Below are 21,319 nucleotides of genomic sequence, written 5' to 3' on the forward strand. Positions count from 1 at the left end.
CTGGGCATAGGCTGTCACACATTTGTACCTAGAGTGTCTATGGGTACACAATCGACCAACATACAAAATCAATATATGTACATATTGCTATGGGGTTTCAGGATAGCACAAGTTATACGCCCTGAACCCTCATAGGAAATAACGTGTGTCCATAAGGTATTTGGCTACTGAACAATGTTTGAGTTATGTCCTGAGCCTCCTCCTCCGGTTAGTTTGGTAAAGTTCTGTCTGGTTCTGGTGTGTTTGGTCAATAAGTCCCTTGACCCTCCAATACGCAGTCTAATGTAGATGATGATGACCAGAACCAGAAGAAGTTCCACTGGGTGAAACAAGAGATCGTAGCTGAATATGCTCTTCCACCCGAACATCTCCAAGTCTTCCTCCAGAGCCTTAGATACTGCTCCCGCTGGATTGTGGCACAGTCCTCCATCTCTAGAACACCTCTGAACAAAGATCGCTTGGTTGCCAAAATCCAGTGGGATCCTCTGGAGCCTCACAAGAGTGTCAGGGGGATAGCTGGTCTCTTCTGTGGCGTCATCTGTGTTTTTCCTCTGTTCCATATAAACACACCTATGGCAGAAGAAAATACCAGGCGCTCCTGGGAGATTTCTCCCCTCACGGTGCAATTAAATGTCAAAATCCCAGCACCAATACCTTTGACCCATGGGTAGAGAAAGGTATTCGGCTGCCCTTTATCTCACAGGACTCCTCGTTATCCTAACACTGGTGTCTGAACACCCTACCTTCAGAGGATTGCGTCCTCTGCTACACATCCCTCTGCACCAACAGATAAGGATGGCCACCCTACTAGGTTAGGATAACTGGAGTTCTGTGGACAAAGCACCATCTTGTTATAGATGGCACCGCATCCCCGTCCACTCATGTGTACCCAGGCTGATTTCCCCCTGTGATCCCGTCCTGTGGAGGCCCGCAGAGCCAATGGCATAGTCATGCCCTGGCTCCCCAGGACCCCACAACACAAGAACACAGTCCACACTCTGCTGCCAAACACTCCGTGTCCAATCCCTATCAGAGCTGTGCTACCTGCTCGGACTAGAATTAAGTGCGCAGCACAACATTACACAAATGTTGTCTGTCCGCCCCAGTCCCCAGCGCAACACAGCCCTACCGAAAACCTTGAGCACAACAGTGTTATCTGTATCGATCTGAGACCCTGGTTGCCCAGAATAATATCACATCATCCTTTGTGTGCTGCATGAAGAAGGTCCTTATGCCTTCTCCCGACCAGCAGGATTTCCCGTGTGATATTATCTGCTCGCGAACCTATACGTTCTCGATCCACAGTATAACACTGTTCCACTCTAAGGGGACACAGAATGAAACAAAAACAGCAGTGACCGGACTTACAGCAAGGAATGTAAACTACAAAAATCAGCATGGTGAACACACTCGCAGACAAGGACTACCACCATCAACATCAAGAAGAACATACAAACAGATAACAAAAACACACAACATGGACATACACAGGGAACACACTGTGTAACAAATAGTACAGGGGTGTCAAATGTTGCCTAGTCTAGCTTGGCCATTCTGACCCCTCAGCGCATGATGAGGCATGTGTCGCTGAGAGGTAACGCCTTTATGGCCAAGCTGACTAGACCCCACTGCACAATTTGTTACCTGGCTAATACTACTGTTGGACACATTGCAATTACTTGCACAAGGGCAATTCCTTGCAATGTGTCCTTTGTTCCCACACCTGAAACACGTGACTTGGTTTCCTGTCCTGTGTGTTATGTTCCTATCTGCGTTGCAGTGTCTCGCTATGTGACCTAGGCCACCACATGCAAAACATCTGATGTTTGCTCTGCATGGCCCAGGTCTGTCTACACTGCAGCCGTGCTCCCTTCTCCTGAATTGTTCCATTCTCAGGGACGCACTCTTCACAACAGTTCTTTTTCCCAAAGTCAGGGAAAAATCTCTGTTAGTCTGGACTGGCTTGGTCTGATGATTTGACCGGTCACAGACTACTCTCCCCACTTTTTGGCCTGCACAGGGCAAAGTTTTGGGAAATTCCGACCCTGACTTTACGGAAAAAGAAAGGGCCGGCACCAACTTAGTGATAACCTGTTGCAAGCCAGACATTAGCTGGGACCTTACAGCAACCTCAGCCTTCAATTTGGCTACCGTCACGTCAGTAGAGGCAGTCCGCTCCTTGAAGGCCTTGACCTCAGTATAAGACTGAGTCAACTTAGCCTCTATTTCCTCCTTCTGCCTCTGCAGCTCCACCAACTGTGACTCTATCCTAGCTACCTGCGCATCTCGGTCAACAGTAGACTGTACATTCTCCGCCAGCTGTGCCCGCAATGCCGAAACCTGGTTCGAATTAGTGGCACAGCCTTGGCAGTGAATGTTCAGAGGAATTGTCTCCGTTGACCGAGAAACCAGTGCAACTTCCTTTGGCTTACAGATGCTAACCTCAAATGTTTGCACAAGTTTGGCTAGCATCCGAAGCCGTCTGGTGGCCTTGTTCAATACTGTCCGTTTGTTAACACAAAGCCTGTCATAACTACAAGCCTGTGCTAACAAATCGGACCACAGCATTTCTGCTGACTTAGGAGTGGTGGGGAGGATGGGGTTAAATGTGCTGTGTTTAGCTAGCTGCTGTAGTGTGGAGAAGTCCATACTTACGTCTTGATGAGAGGCCATATTCCTTGGTGCTGTCCTTTGTTGTCCCTTGTGTGCTGCGTGGAGGAGGTCCTTTAATGCCTTCTCCCGTCCAGCCGGACTTCTCTGTTCAGCTCCGACGGTGATGGTCCTCTCTTCAGTCACGTATGCGACGACTTCTCTCCAGTGTTACAGTGGGCGTGCAAGGCAATCAGAAAATCGTTAATACACAAATCAGAAAGATTTAAATTCTCTGCTGTAGAGATTGCTCTGTGTTTGGTTCTGATTGAACAAACCGCTTTACCTGTACGAACTATCAGGCAATGGACGCTCAGAATCCACTGAACGCGTCCCTCCCGCCTGACTACAGCGTAAGCGATTTTTGTCACCAAAAACAAACACAGAAAACAAATTCCTAGCAGTGGGCCTGGCTCGCCAATGTTAAAGGGGATATTAATTATTGATATTTATGCAAATTTCCATAATTAATATTCATAAATAGGAGGAGCCGTCTAGTGATGACTCCGCCTATTTATGCCTTCATCATAATATATAAAATAGGTTAACTATGTTAACTACCTCTGTTACCTATACACTACACTGAACTACACTACGTGCGACTTACTATCACTATACTACGGCGGCGACTACTAAAAACACCATACACTGTATTATGAACAATAAAGAATATTTATTACACAATACAATTATACAAGTCTAACAATATGCTATATCTATATATATTCATAGATCAATGGATATGAATATATATACATATAGAAGTACACACCGCAGTATAGAAACGGTACTACAATAAACACAATACAAACCTAACTACTCTACACAGCACAATCCCAAATTCCACCCCACACACTAGCTATACTTACAATAATGCACTTACATACATACAATTATCGGTTATACACCCGCCTGGCTACTCACTGTCCCTACAAGAGGGTAAATCACACAATTGTGGCCCTGCAAGGGTTAATACCTGCAGGCCAAGGAACACAGGGTAATGTGGTTATCAGGGTGGGGGTTGCAGGCATCAGGCATTGAAGGGGTTAATGGTCAGGACTCTGCAGAGACAGAATGCTCTGCAGGGATACATTCACACACTATATGTTACAGTCTAATGTTTGCTTATAATTATATATATCTATATCAATGGAATAGATATATATATTTATAGCCGCACACAACAATATAAGTACACACGCTATAACAATACACTTCTAACTACACTAACACAGTCCCAAGTTCTCCCCAACTTCTATCTACAATTGTAATAATACACATCCATACACTTTACCAGCAGCCCACCCAATCCTGGCAATATACTATCCCTATGGGGAATAACCAGGGGTTATTACGGAACAGGGGATATGAGGGATCTACAATCTTGGGGGAACACAGGGGATATTAGGATTATAGGGGGACTCAGGGCAGGAGAGGTTAAGGGTAACCAAGGGTTATACAGGGGGTGACTGGGCTGCTTCCAGGGTACAGGCTCATCAGGGATTATTGCTGCAGCCAGGGGTTAGGGGATGGTTGGTACTCAGCCATTTCCAGGAGCATGTGGCCGCATGTGGCCTCTCTTCCTTCAGCGAGCTGTTCCCTCATTGTAGTCCAGATTCCAAGAGACCCTTGTTCCTGGTTACAGGCTCCTATATCAGCCTCAAACACCCCACCCTCCTCAGGGATGTGACATCATAGTGTGACTGTGACGTATGCCTGCCAGTTGGCCCCCTGAGGCTAGCAGCACCACACGCCCAGCCATGTCACAAACATAAGGAGGGGCAGAACATAGTAACTAGGCTGATAAACGAAACAAAAGGCCTTTGAAGTCACCAGTCACCTGGAGACATATCCACCCCCCTGCAGGAACTGGCTGAACGCTGTGCCTATGGGGGGAATATTAAGTATATATATATATATATATTTAAATCTAACACTTCCCTCAACAGCGTCCATGCATGTGCACTACCACTCCATTCTCATGCGGCACTTCAGGACTTCTGTTCTCCTGATCACTGGGAGTCCCAGAGGTTAAACCCTAAGGCCCCTTTCACACGAGCGAGTTTTCCACGCGGGTGCAATGCATGAGGTGAACACATAGCAACCGCACTGAATCCGGACCCATTCATTTCAATGTGTCTGTGTACATGAGCGTTTTTTTTCACACATCAGTTTTGCGCTGGCCCCATAGAAGTGAATGGGGCTTCAGTGAAAAACGCATTACATCCGGAGTGCGAGTGCGGATTCATTGCGTTTTTCACTGATGGTTGCTAAGAAATGTTGTTTGTAAACCTTCCGTTTTTTAACATGCGAGTGAAAAACGCATCAAAACGCATTGCACCCGCGCGGAAAAAACTGAACAACTGATCCAATCGAAGACAAAACTGACTGAACTTGCTTGCAAAATGGTGCGAATTTCACTCAACGCATCCGGAGCCAATCCGTCACACTCTTGTGAAAGACGCCTAAGAAAGTATATACATTTGTTAGTGGAATATCTCATTTCAAATTTTTTCTATGAGTAATGTTAGTGCTGTAGTGTAATTGTATTGTCTTGAGACTTAAAAAGAACAAAATTTAATTTTCAATAATGACTCATCAGAAATTGATAGGTTGTTGGTAGCTGGATAGCATTGGTTCCATATGTCCCAGAAGGGTATATCTTGCTGCAGACATTTCCCATATTTTCATTTTGGCATTAGTGAAGGCTTAGGCCTGTTTCACACTGGCGTTACCCATTCCAGAAGGCGGTTCCGGCATGGAAACAGCATGCCAGATCCTTAACTACCGTGTACAGCCATGCGCTGCCTGAAGTCCGCCCGACCCCATTCACTATAATATTAGTGACTATATTATATATACTTTTTCAAAAGTAATCTAACATTAATTATCCTACCATTACCCTAATCTTTGAGTGGTTTCTGACTCTTCCTATAGACCAGGACCTGCTTCAGATGTCGTAATATTATTATGTGGAATGCACTTTTATGGTGCCAACAGGAAGACATAACGTACTGAGCTTTTCCCTGTCAAATTATGAATCATCTCAAATCACTAGGTCGTAAAGAAAATCAATTTCAGACTACTATGTCATAAACAAAGTCCATGCACAATTATTGATAAGAGTATATAAATGTTGCCTACAAGGAAACAGTATTCATACCACATTTTACACAGTTGTCGTAATCTTTGACAATGGCAACAAGAAATATTTTTGCATTAGTTTTAGTTTTTTACTTCTTTGCCAAAAGTGAGTGTTCCATAGTAAAGCTCAACAATGGGGGATATGAAGATATAGTTATCGCCATCAATCCTAATGTCAAGGAAGATCTGCTGATCATTGAGAATATTAAGGTAAGAATTGGAATTATTTTAGATTTTAGTGTATGGTAAACATGATATTTATTAATCTTAACAATCGGCTCATTTATATCTCTTTGGATTAGAAGGACAATGGAGGCCATGGTGTAAAAACACAAACAGTTCAGTTCTAGTCTTTTTCTCAGTAGTGCATCTAAGCATCAAGTGAGCCCCTCAACTCAATGATTGCTTGTCTTTTTTCCTTTGTCAGTACAGTTCACATGGATAAACATAGGTGATAAATATTGATGGAGGTCCAAATACTATTCAATGGAACACGCCCCCACTCCCTATGAGTATCCTTTTTAATGGGAAGGATACTCATAGTTAGTGGGGCACATTTATACTCTGTGATGGTGGAGGACACTCAAAGGGAGTGAGGCATATGTATACTCCAGAGTGGCGCAGTATACATATGACCCACTACCTACGAGTCTATGATAGATACAAAAATAATCAAAGAAAATAAATACTGTATCTTCAATATAGTTGTACTGAGTGACCCATACACTTAGCTACCACTACATACGTTCCCAGACATTAAAGCCCACAGACACATAGGAAAAAAGTCAGCCAACTTTTCTCTTATGTGTATGGGGGCCTCCTGAATCTTTACTGACAGATTCATTCAGGATCAAATATGTTGAATTTCAACATCCAATTTTTTGCTCTGGCTGGGATAAGACACCACCTATTGTTCCTTTCTCCGTGTCCTCACATGTGCAGCAGCAATTTTAGGAAAAAATGTGATTCGTTACCATGAAGCGTGAGGAAATTCGGCTTCGGTGCAAATCAAATATTTCCTGAAATTCGGATAGAATTCCACTTCGTCCACTTCGATTTGCTCATCTCTACTAACCAGCATTCCTACGAACACTTGTTAGAGATGATGTGCCAGATGTTGGTTAAAGGAGCATTCATCCAACAGTCAATAAAGATGTATTGACACCATTAATGGGTGACATTTTAGAGTAAGGGGTTCTCCACACTAAAGATAAAACATTTTTAATGTAGAGTCCTTTATTGTCCAATAATCTTTGTATCCAAGATTTAAGATTGAGATCAGTTATTAGAAACTATTTATTTTGAGGCTGAAAACCTTTTCTGACCACATCTTTCTTTTTACAATGTGTCGGTCTTGATAAAAGGTCAATCTGGAGAACAGGACAGGAGAGAAATGTAGGATGTCTTTGTGACTATTTTACAAAGGATTGCAATGACTGATACATAGTCCTCAATATTGAGGAATTTCCCAAATCACAAGGTGCCGAATACTGAACGGCACAAGATTTACACTGCAGACATGGCCGGCGGGAGAAGAGCAGCGCTGCCTGGACCTGTCAATCAAGAGAAGTAGGGCCTGAAAAGAGGTGGCAAACGGATCCTCTAGGACAGTGGTGGCGAACCCTTTGGCACGGATGCCAGAGGTGGCACTCAGAGTCCTCTCTGTGGGCACCTGCTCCCTGGTATGATGTACCAGTATGCCTTAGACTTTTCCTGCCATTCATCAGCGCAGGGCTCACTATGAACAGCACAGGCAGCGCACTGAATGTAGGCAGGCTATTATAGCTAAATGATAAAGTACATGGAAGATATTCTATATTGGCATTCAGGTTAAAGTGCGTGTTGGCACTTTGAGATAAATAAGTGTGTTTTGGGTTGCAGTTTGGGCACTCGGTCTGTAAAAGGTTCACCATAACTGCTCTAGGAGCAGGTTCAAGCTCCTAGAGGTTAAATAGCATATTATAAAAGTTTGTTTATCTCAATAAAGGCTTTAGGCAGTGAGATGCCTCTAATATAGTTATGTTCAGCTGACATTAGCACATTGCTAATGTCAGCCAGCTTAATAGCCATTTTTCAGGTGACAGAAACACTTTAATGGAGTGAGATCTTTAGTTGTTCATATCACTACATAGTCCCTAGCACAAAGACTACATTTTAACAGTTCATTACAGATTTGGGGCCACCAATAAATGTTAGGAAATTTTAGCTCAAAAGCCTTCAAATTGGGTACGCAGGTCTAAAAGACTGTGACCAGGCACCTCATACAAAGAATACTTACCTGGTTCCTGACACCTGTGTCCTTCTGAATCCTTCCATGGCCCTCGCTGCATCTCCCTATAGCACAGATCATCTGGCGATGGATGGTGCAGCCAGAAGCAGGTCGCCAAGGTGACCTGCCCCAATGCATCATGTGTGACGTCAGCCATGACCCAAGCAGCGCAGTCTATTGCCTGTACCACCTGTCGCTGGATGCTGTGATCTGCACAACGGGGAGACGGCCATGGAGGGATCCGGAAGGCATTGTGGGGGTCGGGGGAAGCTTTGCAAACCCCATTTAAACACTGTAATAACAGTTTAGTAACCAAATACTGGTAAGCTAGTATACTTGCTATTGGTAACCACCAAATAATTACAATCTTTTTTTCCCCTAAAGGAAATGGTGAAAGAAGCTACAGAAGTTCTATTTGATGCGACAGACAAAAAGTTCTATATACGTGGTGTGAAGATTTTGATTCCCAAGTCCTGGTCTAAAAAAAATTATAATAAACCCAAAACAGAAACCTATGATAAGGTACAGTGAAATACAAGATGACTTAAAAGGAACAACTGATTTAATATTTTTTAGATTTGTTTAATTAATTAAATGTAATTCTGTGGTAGAGACATAGAGGGAATTTATAATGAGGGGAATTTTTTAAGTTAATTTTGCTTGAGTCTGTGTTGGGGTACTTCATGCCACATTTTTTAAATATTGCATGTTTGATAAATTCGTCTTATCCTTAAACCTAAAACTTTTGTCTAGAAAAGCTATTCCAGTTTTCCTACCCCATCCTCCTAGTGGAGTGAGACTGACGCTTTTAAAAAGGTGACAAATCAGGAGTGAAACCCGTTAACATAGCCAACCACACCCATTTTTTTTTAACCTAAAATTGGAGCGAATAAAACAGAGCCATGATTTGTTGTGTTTTAAAGGATTTGTCTGGAATTGGTTAATAATAAATGAATGGTTAATAAGTAGTAAATAGTTAATATAAAAATATTCCTTGCCTCTCCATTGGTCCCCATCATGTACATCATTCATGTGACCACGGCAACCAATCACTGGCCTCAGCAATCACGTGCTGTACATGTAAGCATCACCACTGAGACCAGGGTATGGTCACATGAGTGATATCATAGCTGCAGGACTGGAGAAGGCCACCAGAGTGGCAGGTGAATAGAGTTAGGCTACTTTCACACTAGCGTTTTTTGCGGATCCATCATGGATCTATAAAAAAAACGCTTCCGGTACAATAATACAACCACATGCATCCGTCCTGAACAGATCCGGTTGTATTATGTCTTATACAGGGAGTGCAGAATTATTAGGCAAATGAGTATTTTGACCACATCATCCTCTTTATGCATGTTGTCTTACTCCAAGCTGTATAGGCTCGAAAGCCTACTACCAATTAAGCATATTAGGTGATGTGCATCTCTGTAATGAGAAGGGGTGTGGTCTAATGACATCAACACCCTATATCAGGTGTGCATAATTATTAGGTGGAGGTGGAGTACTGGTTTGGGCTGGTATCATCAAAGATGAGCTTGTGGGGCCTTTTCGAGTTGAGGATGGAGTCAAGCTCAACTCCCAGTCCTACTGCCAGTTTCTGGAAGACACCTTCTTCAAGCAGTGGTACAGGAAGAAGTCTGCATCCTTCAAGAAAAACATGATTTTCATGCAGGACAATGCTCCATCACACGCGTCCAAGTACTCCACAGCGTGGCTGGCAAGAAAGGGTATAAAAGAAGAAAATCTAATGACATGGCCTCCTTGTTCACCTGATCTGAACCCCATTGAGAACCTGTGGTCCATCATCAAATGTGAGATTTACAAGGAGGGAAAACAGTACACCTCTCTGAACAGTGTCTGGGAGGCTGTGGTTGCTGCAGCACGCAATGTTGATGATGAACAGATCAAAACACTGACAGAATCCATGGATGGCAGGCTTTTGAGTGTCCTTGCAAAGAAAGGTGGCTATATTGGTCACTGATTTGTTTTTGAATGTCAGAAATGTATATTTGTGAATGTTGAGATGTTATATTGGTTTCACTGGTAAAAATAAATAATTGAAATGGGTATATATTTGTTTTTTGTTAAGTTGCCTAATAATTATGCACAGTAATAGTCACCTGCACACACAGATATCCCCCTAAAATAGCTAAAACTAAAAACAAACTAAAAACTACTTCCAAAAATATTCAGCTTTGATATTAATGAGTTTTTTGGGTTCATTGAGAACATGGTTGTTGTTCAATAATAAAATTAATCCTCAAAAATACAACTTGCCTAATAATTCTGCACTCCCTGTATAGCCATGGCAGATCCGTCATGAACACCATTCAAAGTCAATAGGGGACGGATCTGTTTTCTATTGTGACAGAGAAAACAGATCCGCACCAAAACGCTGCTTGCAGTGTTATTCTGTCCGCGATGGGGACGCAACCAAACTAAACAGAATGCATTTTGGTGCATTTCGTTTTCAAGTGCACTTCTCTCAGCTGAACAAGGCATAATGCGGCTAGTATACAGACACTTTTCATGCCCAAACTGTTGCCATACAAACTGTGTTATCCTTCTTTACCAGTTGGCTGAGAGCAAAGCACTAATTAGCCTACAGTGCATGCCTTGGAAGAGCCCCCAGGGATTTGAGTGGCTGTGGCACCGCAGAGATACCTTAGTTTAAAGAAGTGAATTAATCTTTTTTTGACCTCCACTGTGCATGTACAGTGGAAGTCTGGCCTCTAAAAATGTTGCCTGCTTTAAACAGAAGACACCCAGAGTTAATGTCTGTGATTGGCAATAACACAGATAGCAGACATTTAACCCTTCAGATGCCTTAAAGGGACTCTGTCACCACTTTCTAACCCCCACTTTTAAAACTATAGTTCTGTCCATGGAGCCCCTGTGATTTCAATGGTGTTGTTATATGCGAAATCCGCAGGCTCGTTTTGATAAAAAAAAACTTTTATCTAACCTGTCACTCATGAGGATAAGGTGCCCAGGGCGTTTCTCCCGGTCTGAACATGCCGCCGCCGCCGTTGGTGCCCAGCTCCTCCTCTGATCCTTTCAGCGCCGCCTGAATGTGAAGAAATACGCCTCCGGCTCTCCCTCAGTCCCCCCTCCTTTTCTAAAATTTCGCGCGTGCGCACAGGCCTGTGCCTGATGCGCCCGTGCGGACTTTTCGATTCAGCCTCATTGAGCGAAGTGCGCATGCGCACTTCGCTCAACCTCCCGATAACGCGAACACTGCTGCACGCGCGGGATCTTAGAAAAGAAGGAGGGGGGACTGAGGGAGAGCCGGAGGCGTATTTCTTCACATTCAGGCGGCGCTAATTCAAGGCAGAGGAGGAGCTGGGCACCAACGGCGGCGGCGGCGGGCGGCATGTTCAGACCAGGAGAAACACCCTGGGCACCTTATCCTCGTGACTGACAGGTTAGATAAAAAAATTTTTTATCAAAACGAGCCTGCGGATTTCGCATATAACAACACCATTGAAATCACAGGGGCTCCATGGACAGAACTATAGTTTTAAAAGTGGGGGTTAGAAAGTGGTGACAGAGTCCCTTTAATCAATTTGTACCATGGCATCTGATGCGGCTTCCACAGCTTCCCCCATGCAGAGATTGGGGAAGTTATTGTTTCTTCATAAAAGCCTGGGTCTCTCTGAAGAAGCCAATGCTTTTATAGCAGGTGGCAGGGCTCCATAAGAACATAACAAATCTGCAATGCATTGCAATGGTAATCCATTGCAATGTATTTGAGAAGCAATCTAATGATTGCTTGTTATAGCCACCTAGGGTAATTTAAAAAAGGTAGAAAAAAAGTTTTATATATATATATATATATATATATATATATAATAATAATATCGCACCCTTTCCCAGTAATTAGAATAAAAACAAATAAACAATAAAAATAAATAAACATTATAGACATCACCACCTTCCATAAGACCCGCACTATTAAAATATAAATGTATTTATCCTGTACAGTGAAGAAAAATCAAAATAGCCAATTTGCAGGGTGCTGAAGGGGTTAATAAATTAGGAAAACTTGTATCTGTCCTTTCTACTTTCTTCCCTTTTATGATCCACTCCTGATTTTGGCTTCCAAAACTGCATCAGGAAACCTGACCGTGTGCATGCACCCTCAGAACATGAACACAACTGTGGCAGGTTCTCCAGCTAAAAACATCATCTGTGTGCCTTAAAGGACAGCATATTATAATTTTTTTTATCCTAATGGCTTGTAAAGTTAACTTTTCTTAAGACCAACGATTCGCACACTGATCTTAATAGCATCTGTGGTGCTGGAGGGAGAAGCAAAGTTATGTGGAGGCACGGGCCTCTACATAACTTTGGCGCTTCCTCCAGCAGGACATGCAACAATATAAAATCTACATCAGCTCCCTTTGTTGGCGTAGATTTAAGTCATTTTGCATGCCAAAAACTGGAGTACAAAAAGGTGATGAGACGGGCCTGTCCCCTTGCTCACCCGCGCCACGCCCCCTTTTTTTTAGACCTGTCGGAAAAGTGGGGAAAAGTTGCAGTTTTCTTTGCAAAATGGCTTGTGAAAAATTCTGCAACCCATATATGCTAAAAAAGTGCCATATATCAGTTAATAAATGAGCCCCATTGTCTCCATAATAATAATGTATTTGTGTGTTTGTAATGTTAGGCAGATATTATCATCACTGAGCCTACCGTGCAGCATGCGAATGACCCTTACACACAACAGTATGGAAAGTGTGGAGAACCAGGCAAATACATTCACCTTACACCTGAATTTATGACTGATGACTGGCTTATCTCAGCGTATGGACCCCGAGGTAAATGGAGGGGTTTTTCTTTCATTTTGATAGATGCGTTTTATTCTTGCCATTTTTAAAGTTATTGAATGTGAAATTGTGATGCTAGCAATGTCAATGTTGGCCTGACCCTCACAAAAAAAAGTATCTGGTAAAAAAAATCATGAAACCTTCTCTCTATAGCCCATTAATTTGCTGATCACAATGGGTCCGGCTTAGGTAACATAACTGAAACCCCTGTAAGCTAGTGAGACTGAAAAATGACATAAGTCCATGCATTAACCCTATATTGTTGCAATGTTGACCTAGATGAAGGCAATGCCCCCCAATGAAGCAAAAAAACTATTTACCTCATCTTAGGAAAAAAATTCCTTCCCGGCCCTCATCTGGTATTCAGGTCAGAATAAATCCCTGGATAACTGATCCTTCTCCAGAAATCTAGTAACCCTAATTTTATTAGGCTAGTTGCAAATTTGTGGAAAAAACTAAGATAAAAACATCCTGCACGGTGTGATATACAAATGTGCGGATGTCCCTGGCCATGTTATTGAAGAAAACCACAGAAATAAGATAATAATGCACTTAGTAAAGTAGATGCAAGCACTATATAGGGACAAAGTCCTCACTCTGATATGATAATATCTGAGACACTTAGTCAATATATTTTGATCAAAACACATTTAAGCCCGCCTACCGAACGCCAAGGTGGTCTCAGGTCAGGCGGGTCCTATGCTAAACCTACCTAAGCCGTTGGGCTTCCATGTTCAGGAGCGCAGACGCCACACATATGGTGTGCTGCTCCTAGTAACCTCCATGTGCATTAAGCAACCAATGGGAGGAGGAGCAAGCACAGCCATATGTACCACCTAATCAAGGCGCTCTATTGGATAGGGGAGGGGGCGAAAGTGCAGAGGAATGCTACTCCCAAGATAATAGGTGCGCATTCACACTTGAAGGTGCCACTCCCTCAAGCAAATACTACATAGAAAAAAAATCACAGAAAAAAAATCACAGAAAAACAGATTTTTGTGTTTTGTGTTTTGATCAAAATATATTGACTAAGTGTCTCAGATATTATCATATCAGAGTGAGGACTTTGTCCATATATAGTGCTTGCATCTACTTTACTAAGTGCATTATTATCTTATTTCTGTGGTTTAGCTGCAAATTTGCGGCACAGCATTCTGACGGGCTGTTCCGGCAGAGAAGAGCCTGCAGGAGTTCTTCGGATCCAGCATTGCCAAATGTTACTGGAATGTCTGCCAGCACCATTAACTATAAAGGGGCTCAGTGGAGGTCTTGCTGCTACCTGGCAAATATGCATGCAATGTTTTTTCACCGGCTGGTTCAGAGAATTCTATGCTGAAATAGCCTACCAGAAGGCTGTACCGCAAATCTGAAAGAATCCTTACTCTGAAAAATTACATCTAGGCCCCTAATGAATAATTTTATCAAATTAGACTTGACAACCTCTTCTGGCAGAGAGCTCCATAGTCTCACTGCTCCTACAGTAAAGAACCCCCTTCTGTGTTGGTGTGGAAACCTTCTTTCCTCTAGACATTGAGGCTATCCCCTTGTTATAGCTACATTCCTGGATATAAATAGATAATGACATGTATCTGTATTAATATATTTTGACATAGTTATTAGGTTACCCCTCAGCTGTTGTTTTACCACAGCAATTATTTTAATTTTGATAATCTTTCTAGGCTGATTATTCTATTTAATGCTCACTTATGAATTTATGTAGTGTTATATCTGTGGCCTGTGCACACTACTGCCTCACAACCCTGTTTGGGAACGGGCGCCATGACTCTCAAACTGCTACTGCAATAGACGGACCCACTCTCCCTCCTCTGCCCATCTTCAATGGGCCCAGCTGCCAGAGGCCAATGTCTCATCTTCCACTGCAAACCAAGGCCTGAACTTCTCAGCCAGGTCTCCTCTGTCTGTAGCGTGCACATGCACATAGTTCTCAACTCTTTAGGGACTAGCACATGAGCACCCTAATTTTCCCCAGCCTATGACTGGCCACCCCTGGATACTTAAGGCACTTTACCCTAGGGGAGGGCTCCTGAGCAATAGGTCTTCTAGTCCCTGCATAAGTCTTTTGTTCCACTTGTCTGCCTATGTACTGACCTTTGCCTGATTCCTTACTCTGACCTCTACTGCCTGACCTGACCTATTCCTGATTACTGTATTGAATCTTTACTGCCCGCCCTGACCTCAGACCTGTTTCACAGATTTGGATGAACTCTGCCTGCCGTGACTTCGGCCTGTTACTGACTACGAGTTTTTTCTGATCCCTCAGTGCTCCTTACCAGTCTCTCTGACTCCCATGGGTCAGCTGTCAACCACACTGGGACTACTCCAGGAAGTAGCAGCCTGGTGGCTTTCCTGCAGTTATGTCCAGATCCCTGTATGGGAGCTTAAGGGTGAATACCAGGGGACTGCCAGGTTTAGCCCAAAGTCAAACTGGTTTCTTGATACAATGGTTCCACACCCAATGATCAATATATGCAACTATTGTGACTGAGATAAAATGTAGCATTACTGTTCTGTGGCTTTGAGATCAAGAACCACTGTTGACAGCTGCTCTCTACTAAGAGAAGGCAGCATAAGTAGGACCTGACAGTTCCCTTTAAGTATTTTTAAGGAGTCTTCTGATTTACATTATTTAAATGTGTAAGTCTAGTGTTAAACATTAAACACTTTGATTCAAAAAGCTAAAAATAAATCTTTATGTAAATGTTTTTGTTGTATTTTTAAAAAAAATAATTTTCTTTCTGCAACAAAAATGTTAAATTTATCATTCTTTCTATATTTAGGCAGAGTGTTTGTCCATGAATGGGCTCACCTCCGTTGGGGTGTTTTTGATGAGTACAGCTCGGATAATCCTTTCTATATTACAGGGAAAAGTACTGTGGAGGCTACAAGGTGAGTCATTTAAATGAATATATTGCATAGAGTGCCAAACACCAGCTATACATAACACACTAAACTTTTAAAGACAAACCCCAGGGTGGAAGAGACAGATGTGGTAGAGACAAACACAGTCTTGCAACACAGAAATTAGCTGTGCAGGTTACTGTTCCACTTCTCCAAATGGCATTTATGATGTAGAAGAAGTTAATACAAGGCACTTACTAATGTATTGTGATTGTCCATATTGCCTCCTTTGCTGGCTGGTTTCATTTTTAAACTGCTCGTATCCAGGGCTTACGGCCAAATATACAGGTATGAGGTGGCAGCTCCGGCCACAAGAGGCTTTTGCTTTTTCCTATAGCATGCAAAAGTGGCCACCGCTGCTGGATTGTGTAACGCCCCAGAGTGGCATTACTACTTCTGCACCTCACTACTATCTCCTGTGGTTAACCTAGTGTCATCCCTGTGTATTTATTTCCAAGTCCTATATAATGTGCATTTCCCATATAATGTTCACGTGTAATATGCCTGGTTCACCAGTCGGTGGCAGCATAAATGGCAGAGCTACAGTTAGGTAGAATGGAGCTTTCCATTCCATTCTTACCCCTCTCTGTGGAGAAGTGGGTGAGTCCTTTCTTGCAGGAAGGGTGGGGACCAGTTAGAAGCAGTTTAGCTTACCCCCTGCTAGGGGAAGGTAGCAGGGCCATGTCCCAGCTGTACGTGCCTTGTCCAGGCCAGCTGGAGCACCTTCAGCTCTGCTGGACATGGAGGCAGAAGCTTGGAGCTTCTGAAGCCAGGAAGTATAGTTCCCTGGACTAACCCAGAGTCATACTATAAGAGAGAAGTTGCAGCATCCTGCAGAAGTAGCAACTCTATTTAAGCTTGTCTGCACAGCAGAGCCAGTGAGCAACAGAGGTAGCAGAGTTGAGTTTGTTTGCCTGCCAGAGTTTACAAGTTACCGCCTGCTGGGAACCAAGACAAAGCCTGAGACTGTTTGGAGAAATGTTTAATGAAAGTAAAGCTGTTATCAACTTCATCACAAGGTCTGGATTTAATTTATTTCTTCATCCCCTTCATCAACAACCCCCCTTTTCATTGCTTCGGAGCCAATGCCTAGGGTCCAGCGTATCCAGGTAGGAGCACCGTGACACGTGAACCAACATTAAGGCCACCCTACACTACTCTGGCATTCCTACACCTGGATACCATCCACAGTATCACTAAAAGGGGCCCTGTGCCCGTGTTGCTTCACCGCAACTGGCATCACAAAAACAAGTACCTTTTTTCCTCCTAAAGAGCCCTGGGGGGAGGCGCCTGCAGCAATTTCAGGGTGGTCATAACCTCTGGAAACAAGCAGTGTAAAATATTAATCAAGCCAGCAAAGGAGGCAATATGGACAATGACAATACATTAGTAAGTGCCTTGTGTAAACTTAGTCTACATGATAAATGCTATTTGTTGAAGTGAGACAACCGCTTTAAGTAAAGTTGTTGCTTCCCTCTAAGTCAAGAAAGTATATATTTATTCATCTGATTATCACATTATTTTAAAAAATGAGAATCAGACATCATATAGTAATAACAATAACTTTCTAACAAAGCTAGAGCCAGCAACAAGCTATTTCAAAAGTATTAATATCCAGGTGCTGGTTTGAAAGATTTAGAATATGATTCGTGACACAACCCTTTTAAGCTTGCAGCCATGCCACTTGTCCTTACAACTAGATGGCATCATTCTTACAATGTCGCTATAGTTTCCCCGGTATGTCCAGCACTGCTAAGGCTTTGGCCAGTATTACACCAACAGATTATCTATCTGACAGATTTTCTGACCAATCATTGGTCAGGTGGCCAATTACATTCACAGAACTTTTGTTATATACACCTACTATTCGTCTGATTGGACAGATATTGGCCAGATAATCTGTTGGTGTAATACGTGCCTTTGCGAGGAAACACAAGGACTTGTACTTCAATGGAATTTAGTTGAGGGCTAATGTTAATGGACCATGCTGTCTTTTACCCGGTCGATGACCTATCATTTAACGGAAATAAATTAGGGCTAATAGGGGAAAACCTTACCATTCCTCCCTGCTTTCGAAATGAAGCTTTAGCAGTCTAGTAGTAATAGGACTAGTACCTATTATGATTTTTATGGCCCCTATTAAAAGTTATATATTACCACCAGATAGTATTCACTCATAAGGTTTTATAGCATGTTCTTGTTGGACAAACTCGGAAGGTTATTACCTTACCACACCTCTTTTATAGACACTGTAGTACAATCGACTCTCGACCTTCTTGCTCGCCATCACTTCCCCTCCCTTGGTCCCTGAAGTGGTTGCCAGATGAATGCAATTGAGAATGTGTACACTAACATACAAAGCCCCATAGATACTATACCAAATTCAACGCCCACTTAAGCTGCACATGACCTTCCTCTCTCAACTGGTCTTACCTCCTCTTTACATTACGACCTTGGAGTTGTCCAATGATTTAATATTAATTTACAATTTTCATAGGTAATCATTAAAGGGGTTGTCCGAGTTATTTTTTTGTTCTTTGTATGTTTTTAACTAATCAAATGTAAAGGCTTTACCACGCACTTACTGCATCTGCAGTTGCTGCTTTCTCAGATTTCACTGAGGGTTAGCCTGAGAGAGCAGATATGTGTCTGTACACAAGAGGTCACTGTGCTGGCCACGCCCCCCTGCACTGCCTCTGCTGTTGTCTGCTCTCTTCCTGGATTCTTCAGGAAAAACTTTAACCCCTCCAGCAGCACAGACTCAGGACTGAAGGCTTTACTAAGTAGCTGCAGGCAGTGATGAGACAAATGCTGGGCACAGGAGCTGACAGGCTTGAGGAGTTCTACAGATCATTTCACAAGAACAGGTAGGGAGAAGATCCTGTGTGTATCAGCAGTGTCATTGTACACCTGGGACTTGTAGTCTTACACATACAACATGCTGCAGAGTCTCCCAGCAGTCAGACATGTCACTCAGGGCAGCACTTGTATTCAGAGATTGTTGTTATTCCAGGTAAACAGAGGGCCAGAAGAAAACCAGGGAAATGAGGAAATAGATTTATTTTGCCTAAAACTTGCTTAGCTCAGTTATATATTGCTGCCTATCAGATTTACAGTGCTATATTTTTTTTTTCAGAACTCAGGCAACTCTTTAAATCCCTTAATGTGACCGTGTCGCCATGTTTTACCCCCAAAAACTGCTGTAATGGCTGGAGATGTAGAAAGACACTGATTCCGAACATATTACTTTCGTCTCACTTAGGGCTCATGCACACGACTGTTTTTTTTTTCCGTATCCGTTTCATTTCCGTATGTCCGCAGGTTTGTTCCGCCAAAAAAATAGAACATGTCCTATTCTTGTCCGTTTCACTGACAAGGAGAGGCTTTGTTACAATGGATCCTCAACAACAACAAAAACTCACATGGATGTCATCCATTTTTTTTGCTGATCTGTGTTTTACGGACCGCAAAATACATATGGTCGTTTGCATTGAGCCTTTTCTCACTGACATTCCCTTGCAATCAGCCCACAAAGGGTCCATGAGCTGAGGTACTTAGGAGACAGTAGGCCGACCATGGGGGAATGCCAGTGATTACCAAGATAAAAATGACATGTTCAGAATAAACATCTTTTCACCTATCAGTCACTACTGCAGGTTTTGGGGCAAAACATAGTGGTTAAAAACTTGCAAATTTTGGTGCAAGCCATTTTTGCATAACAATTAGGAGGGTGTAGAAAAAAAAGGAGGAGCATTTTTAGACAAAAGGGTTTGGTTTAAAAATGTGGCAACTTTAAGAAACAATGGGAGAGATTTATTATTTATGGTGCAATGGAAAACTATGGGTGGGTTTGCACTTGTCAAAATGAATGCCCAGGCGGTACAAAAAAATGATGATGTTCCAGCAAAACCCTTTAACATTTATACTACAAGAGAACTTGGTTATATTAAAACATAACTTTTACTGCTTATATCTTAAAATAAGTAATTGGTGAGAAAAAACAATGAAAAAGTGAAAGAAATTGAACAATAAATAATAATCTCACAACCGCAGAGATATAAGTACAAATGTCAAACGGCTCAAAAAAGGTTTTATCTTACCAGACCAGACGTTTGGAAGATGATATATTTCAACTCAGTCAATTGTAGTTTTCGTCCTTGTTCAGGTTGTGTCATCAAGGAAGCGGAGCAGGAACTCCTTTGTTCTGCAGTAAATAGCGGGACATGATCTAACTTGCCCTCAGTTGATAACCCTAAAATTGAAAGGGATTGGACTATAAGTCCCTGCCTGCCAGATACGGAGCACCTGCCCAAATAGGGGCGACCACCGTCAGGAACCTGTCCCTGGACGGTCCGTATTCCTAAACATGTCCCTCACTACTGTCCCAACATGACATGTTTTGTCTCAATAGAAGACTCTTCAGGGGATTTAAGATTGAATCGCAAAACTTATGGCGTAATACCTTTAAGGTGAAAAACAATAATAACAACGATAAAATGAGATCTCTCTTAGTCAGGTCTATTCAGCCCCCTGTTTTTTCTATCACAATGGGGGTCTAGGAATAGACTTTAAAAAAAGAGCGGGCCTAAATCAGCTCATAATGAGCCCCGAGTGGGGTTACTGGTTCCTATAAATCTCAGTCTCCTATTTTAATGAAGGGGCACTAAAGAGACAATGGTCAGTCTTATGGCCACTGGGGAAGTGTCCCCTCTCTCACCCTTGTGTAAGGAGGTGACGCAGTACTCTTTTTAAATGCTGCTGGCAAACTCACCTCGCTGCTCCCCGCCTCCCTGTTCCGTTGCGTTATGGCATTCCGTTATAGGTTCTGTTTATAAGGGAATATGCAAAATGGAAGCCAGTACTAAGCCAGTTCTACTTTGCACCACTTTTGATAAATTTCTCCCAATGTGTGATGTTTTCTTCCAGGCTGTGCCATCTATGGGAAGACATGCAAAGTATACAAAAAATATATCTCAATAGTACATCCTGAGATTGCAGTTGTTTATGTTTGTTGACCTTTTCTACAGACCCCACAGTGTGGCTGGACTCATGGTGGTAATCATGCTTACCTGATCACAGATTCTGGATTCTGGCTCTATTTGCTGCTCTGCAGGTCCTAAGTCTCCCAACGGCACATCTTGTTTGATGCCAGGTCACTTGACTGCTGCAGCCAATGACTGGCCGCAGTGGTCCTGTGTGATGTATGTATCACCTGACCCAGTGACATGACACATGGGTGACGTATAACCACTGCGGCCAGTCATTGACTGAATCAGTCATGTGACCCAGAGTCAAACCCAATTGTGATGTGCGGAAACCCAGGACCTTCAAAGCTAGCAGGGCGGCGATGGAGCTGGAACCCAGCAGGCGGAGATCCAGTAAGTGAAGGTCTACAAACATGAACAACACTTTTAAGCTTTATATGATTGATATGTCCCCTGGTACTGTATGTTCAGGGACCACAATAACAGCACCTTAATTGTACTGTACTTCCTATTCCTAGCTA

The 21,319-nt window shown here is 42.8% G+C and overlaps 1 protein-coding gene across 1 annotated transcript in view; it reads left to right on the forward strand.

The window, feature by feature from the left end:
- The first annotated feature begins 5,844 nt into the window (after positions 1–5,844).
- LOC122943849 (calcium-activated chloride channel regulator 1-like) overlaps positions 5,845–21,319 on the forward strand; it is a 33,782-nt gene continuing 18,307 nt past the window's right edge. Inside the window, exons 1-4 of the mRNA XM_044301925.1 lie at positions 5,845–6,003; positions 8,447–8,584; positions 12,735–12,885; positions 15,693–15,801. Of these exons, the coding sequence (XP_044157860.1) occupies positions 5,845–6,003; positions 8,447–8,584; positions 12,735–12,885; positions 15,693–15,801 (557 nt within the window). The remainder of the gene's footprint in view (positions 6,004–8,446; positions 8,585–12,734; positions 12,886–15,692; positions 15,802–21,319) is intronic.

The sequence above is a fragment of the Bufo gargarizans genome, chromosome 7, assembly GCF_014858855.1.
Source record: "Bufo gargarizans isolate SCDJY-AF-19 chromosome 7, ASM1485885v1, whole genome shotgun sequence".
NCBI lineage: Eukaryota > Metazoa > Chordata > Amphibia > Anura > Bufonidae > Bufo > Bufo gargarizans.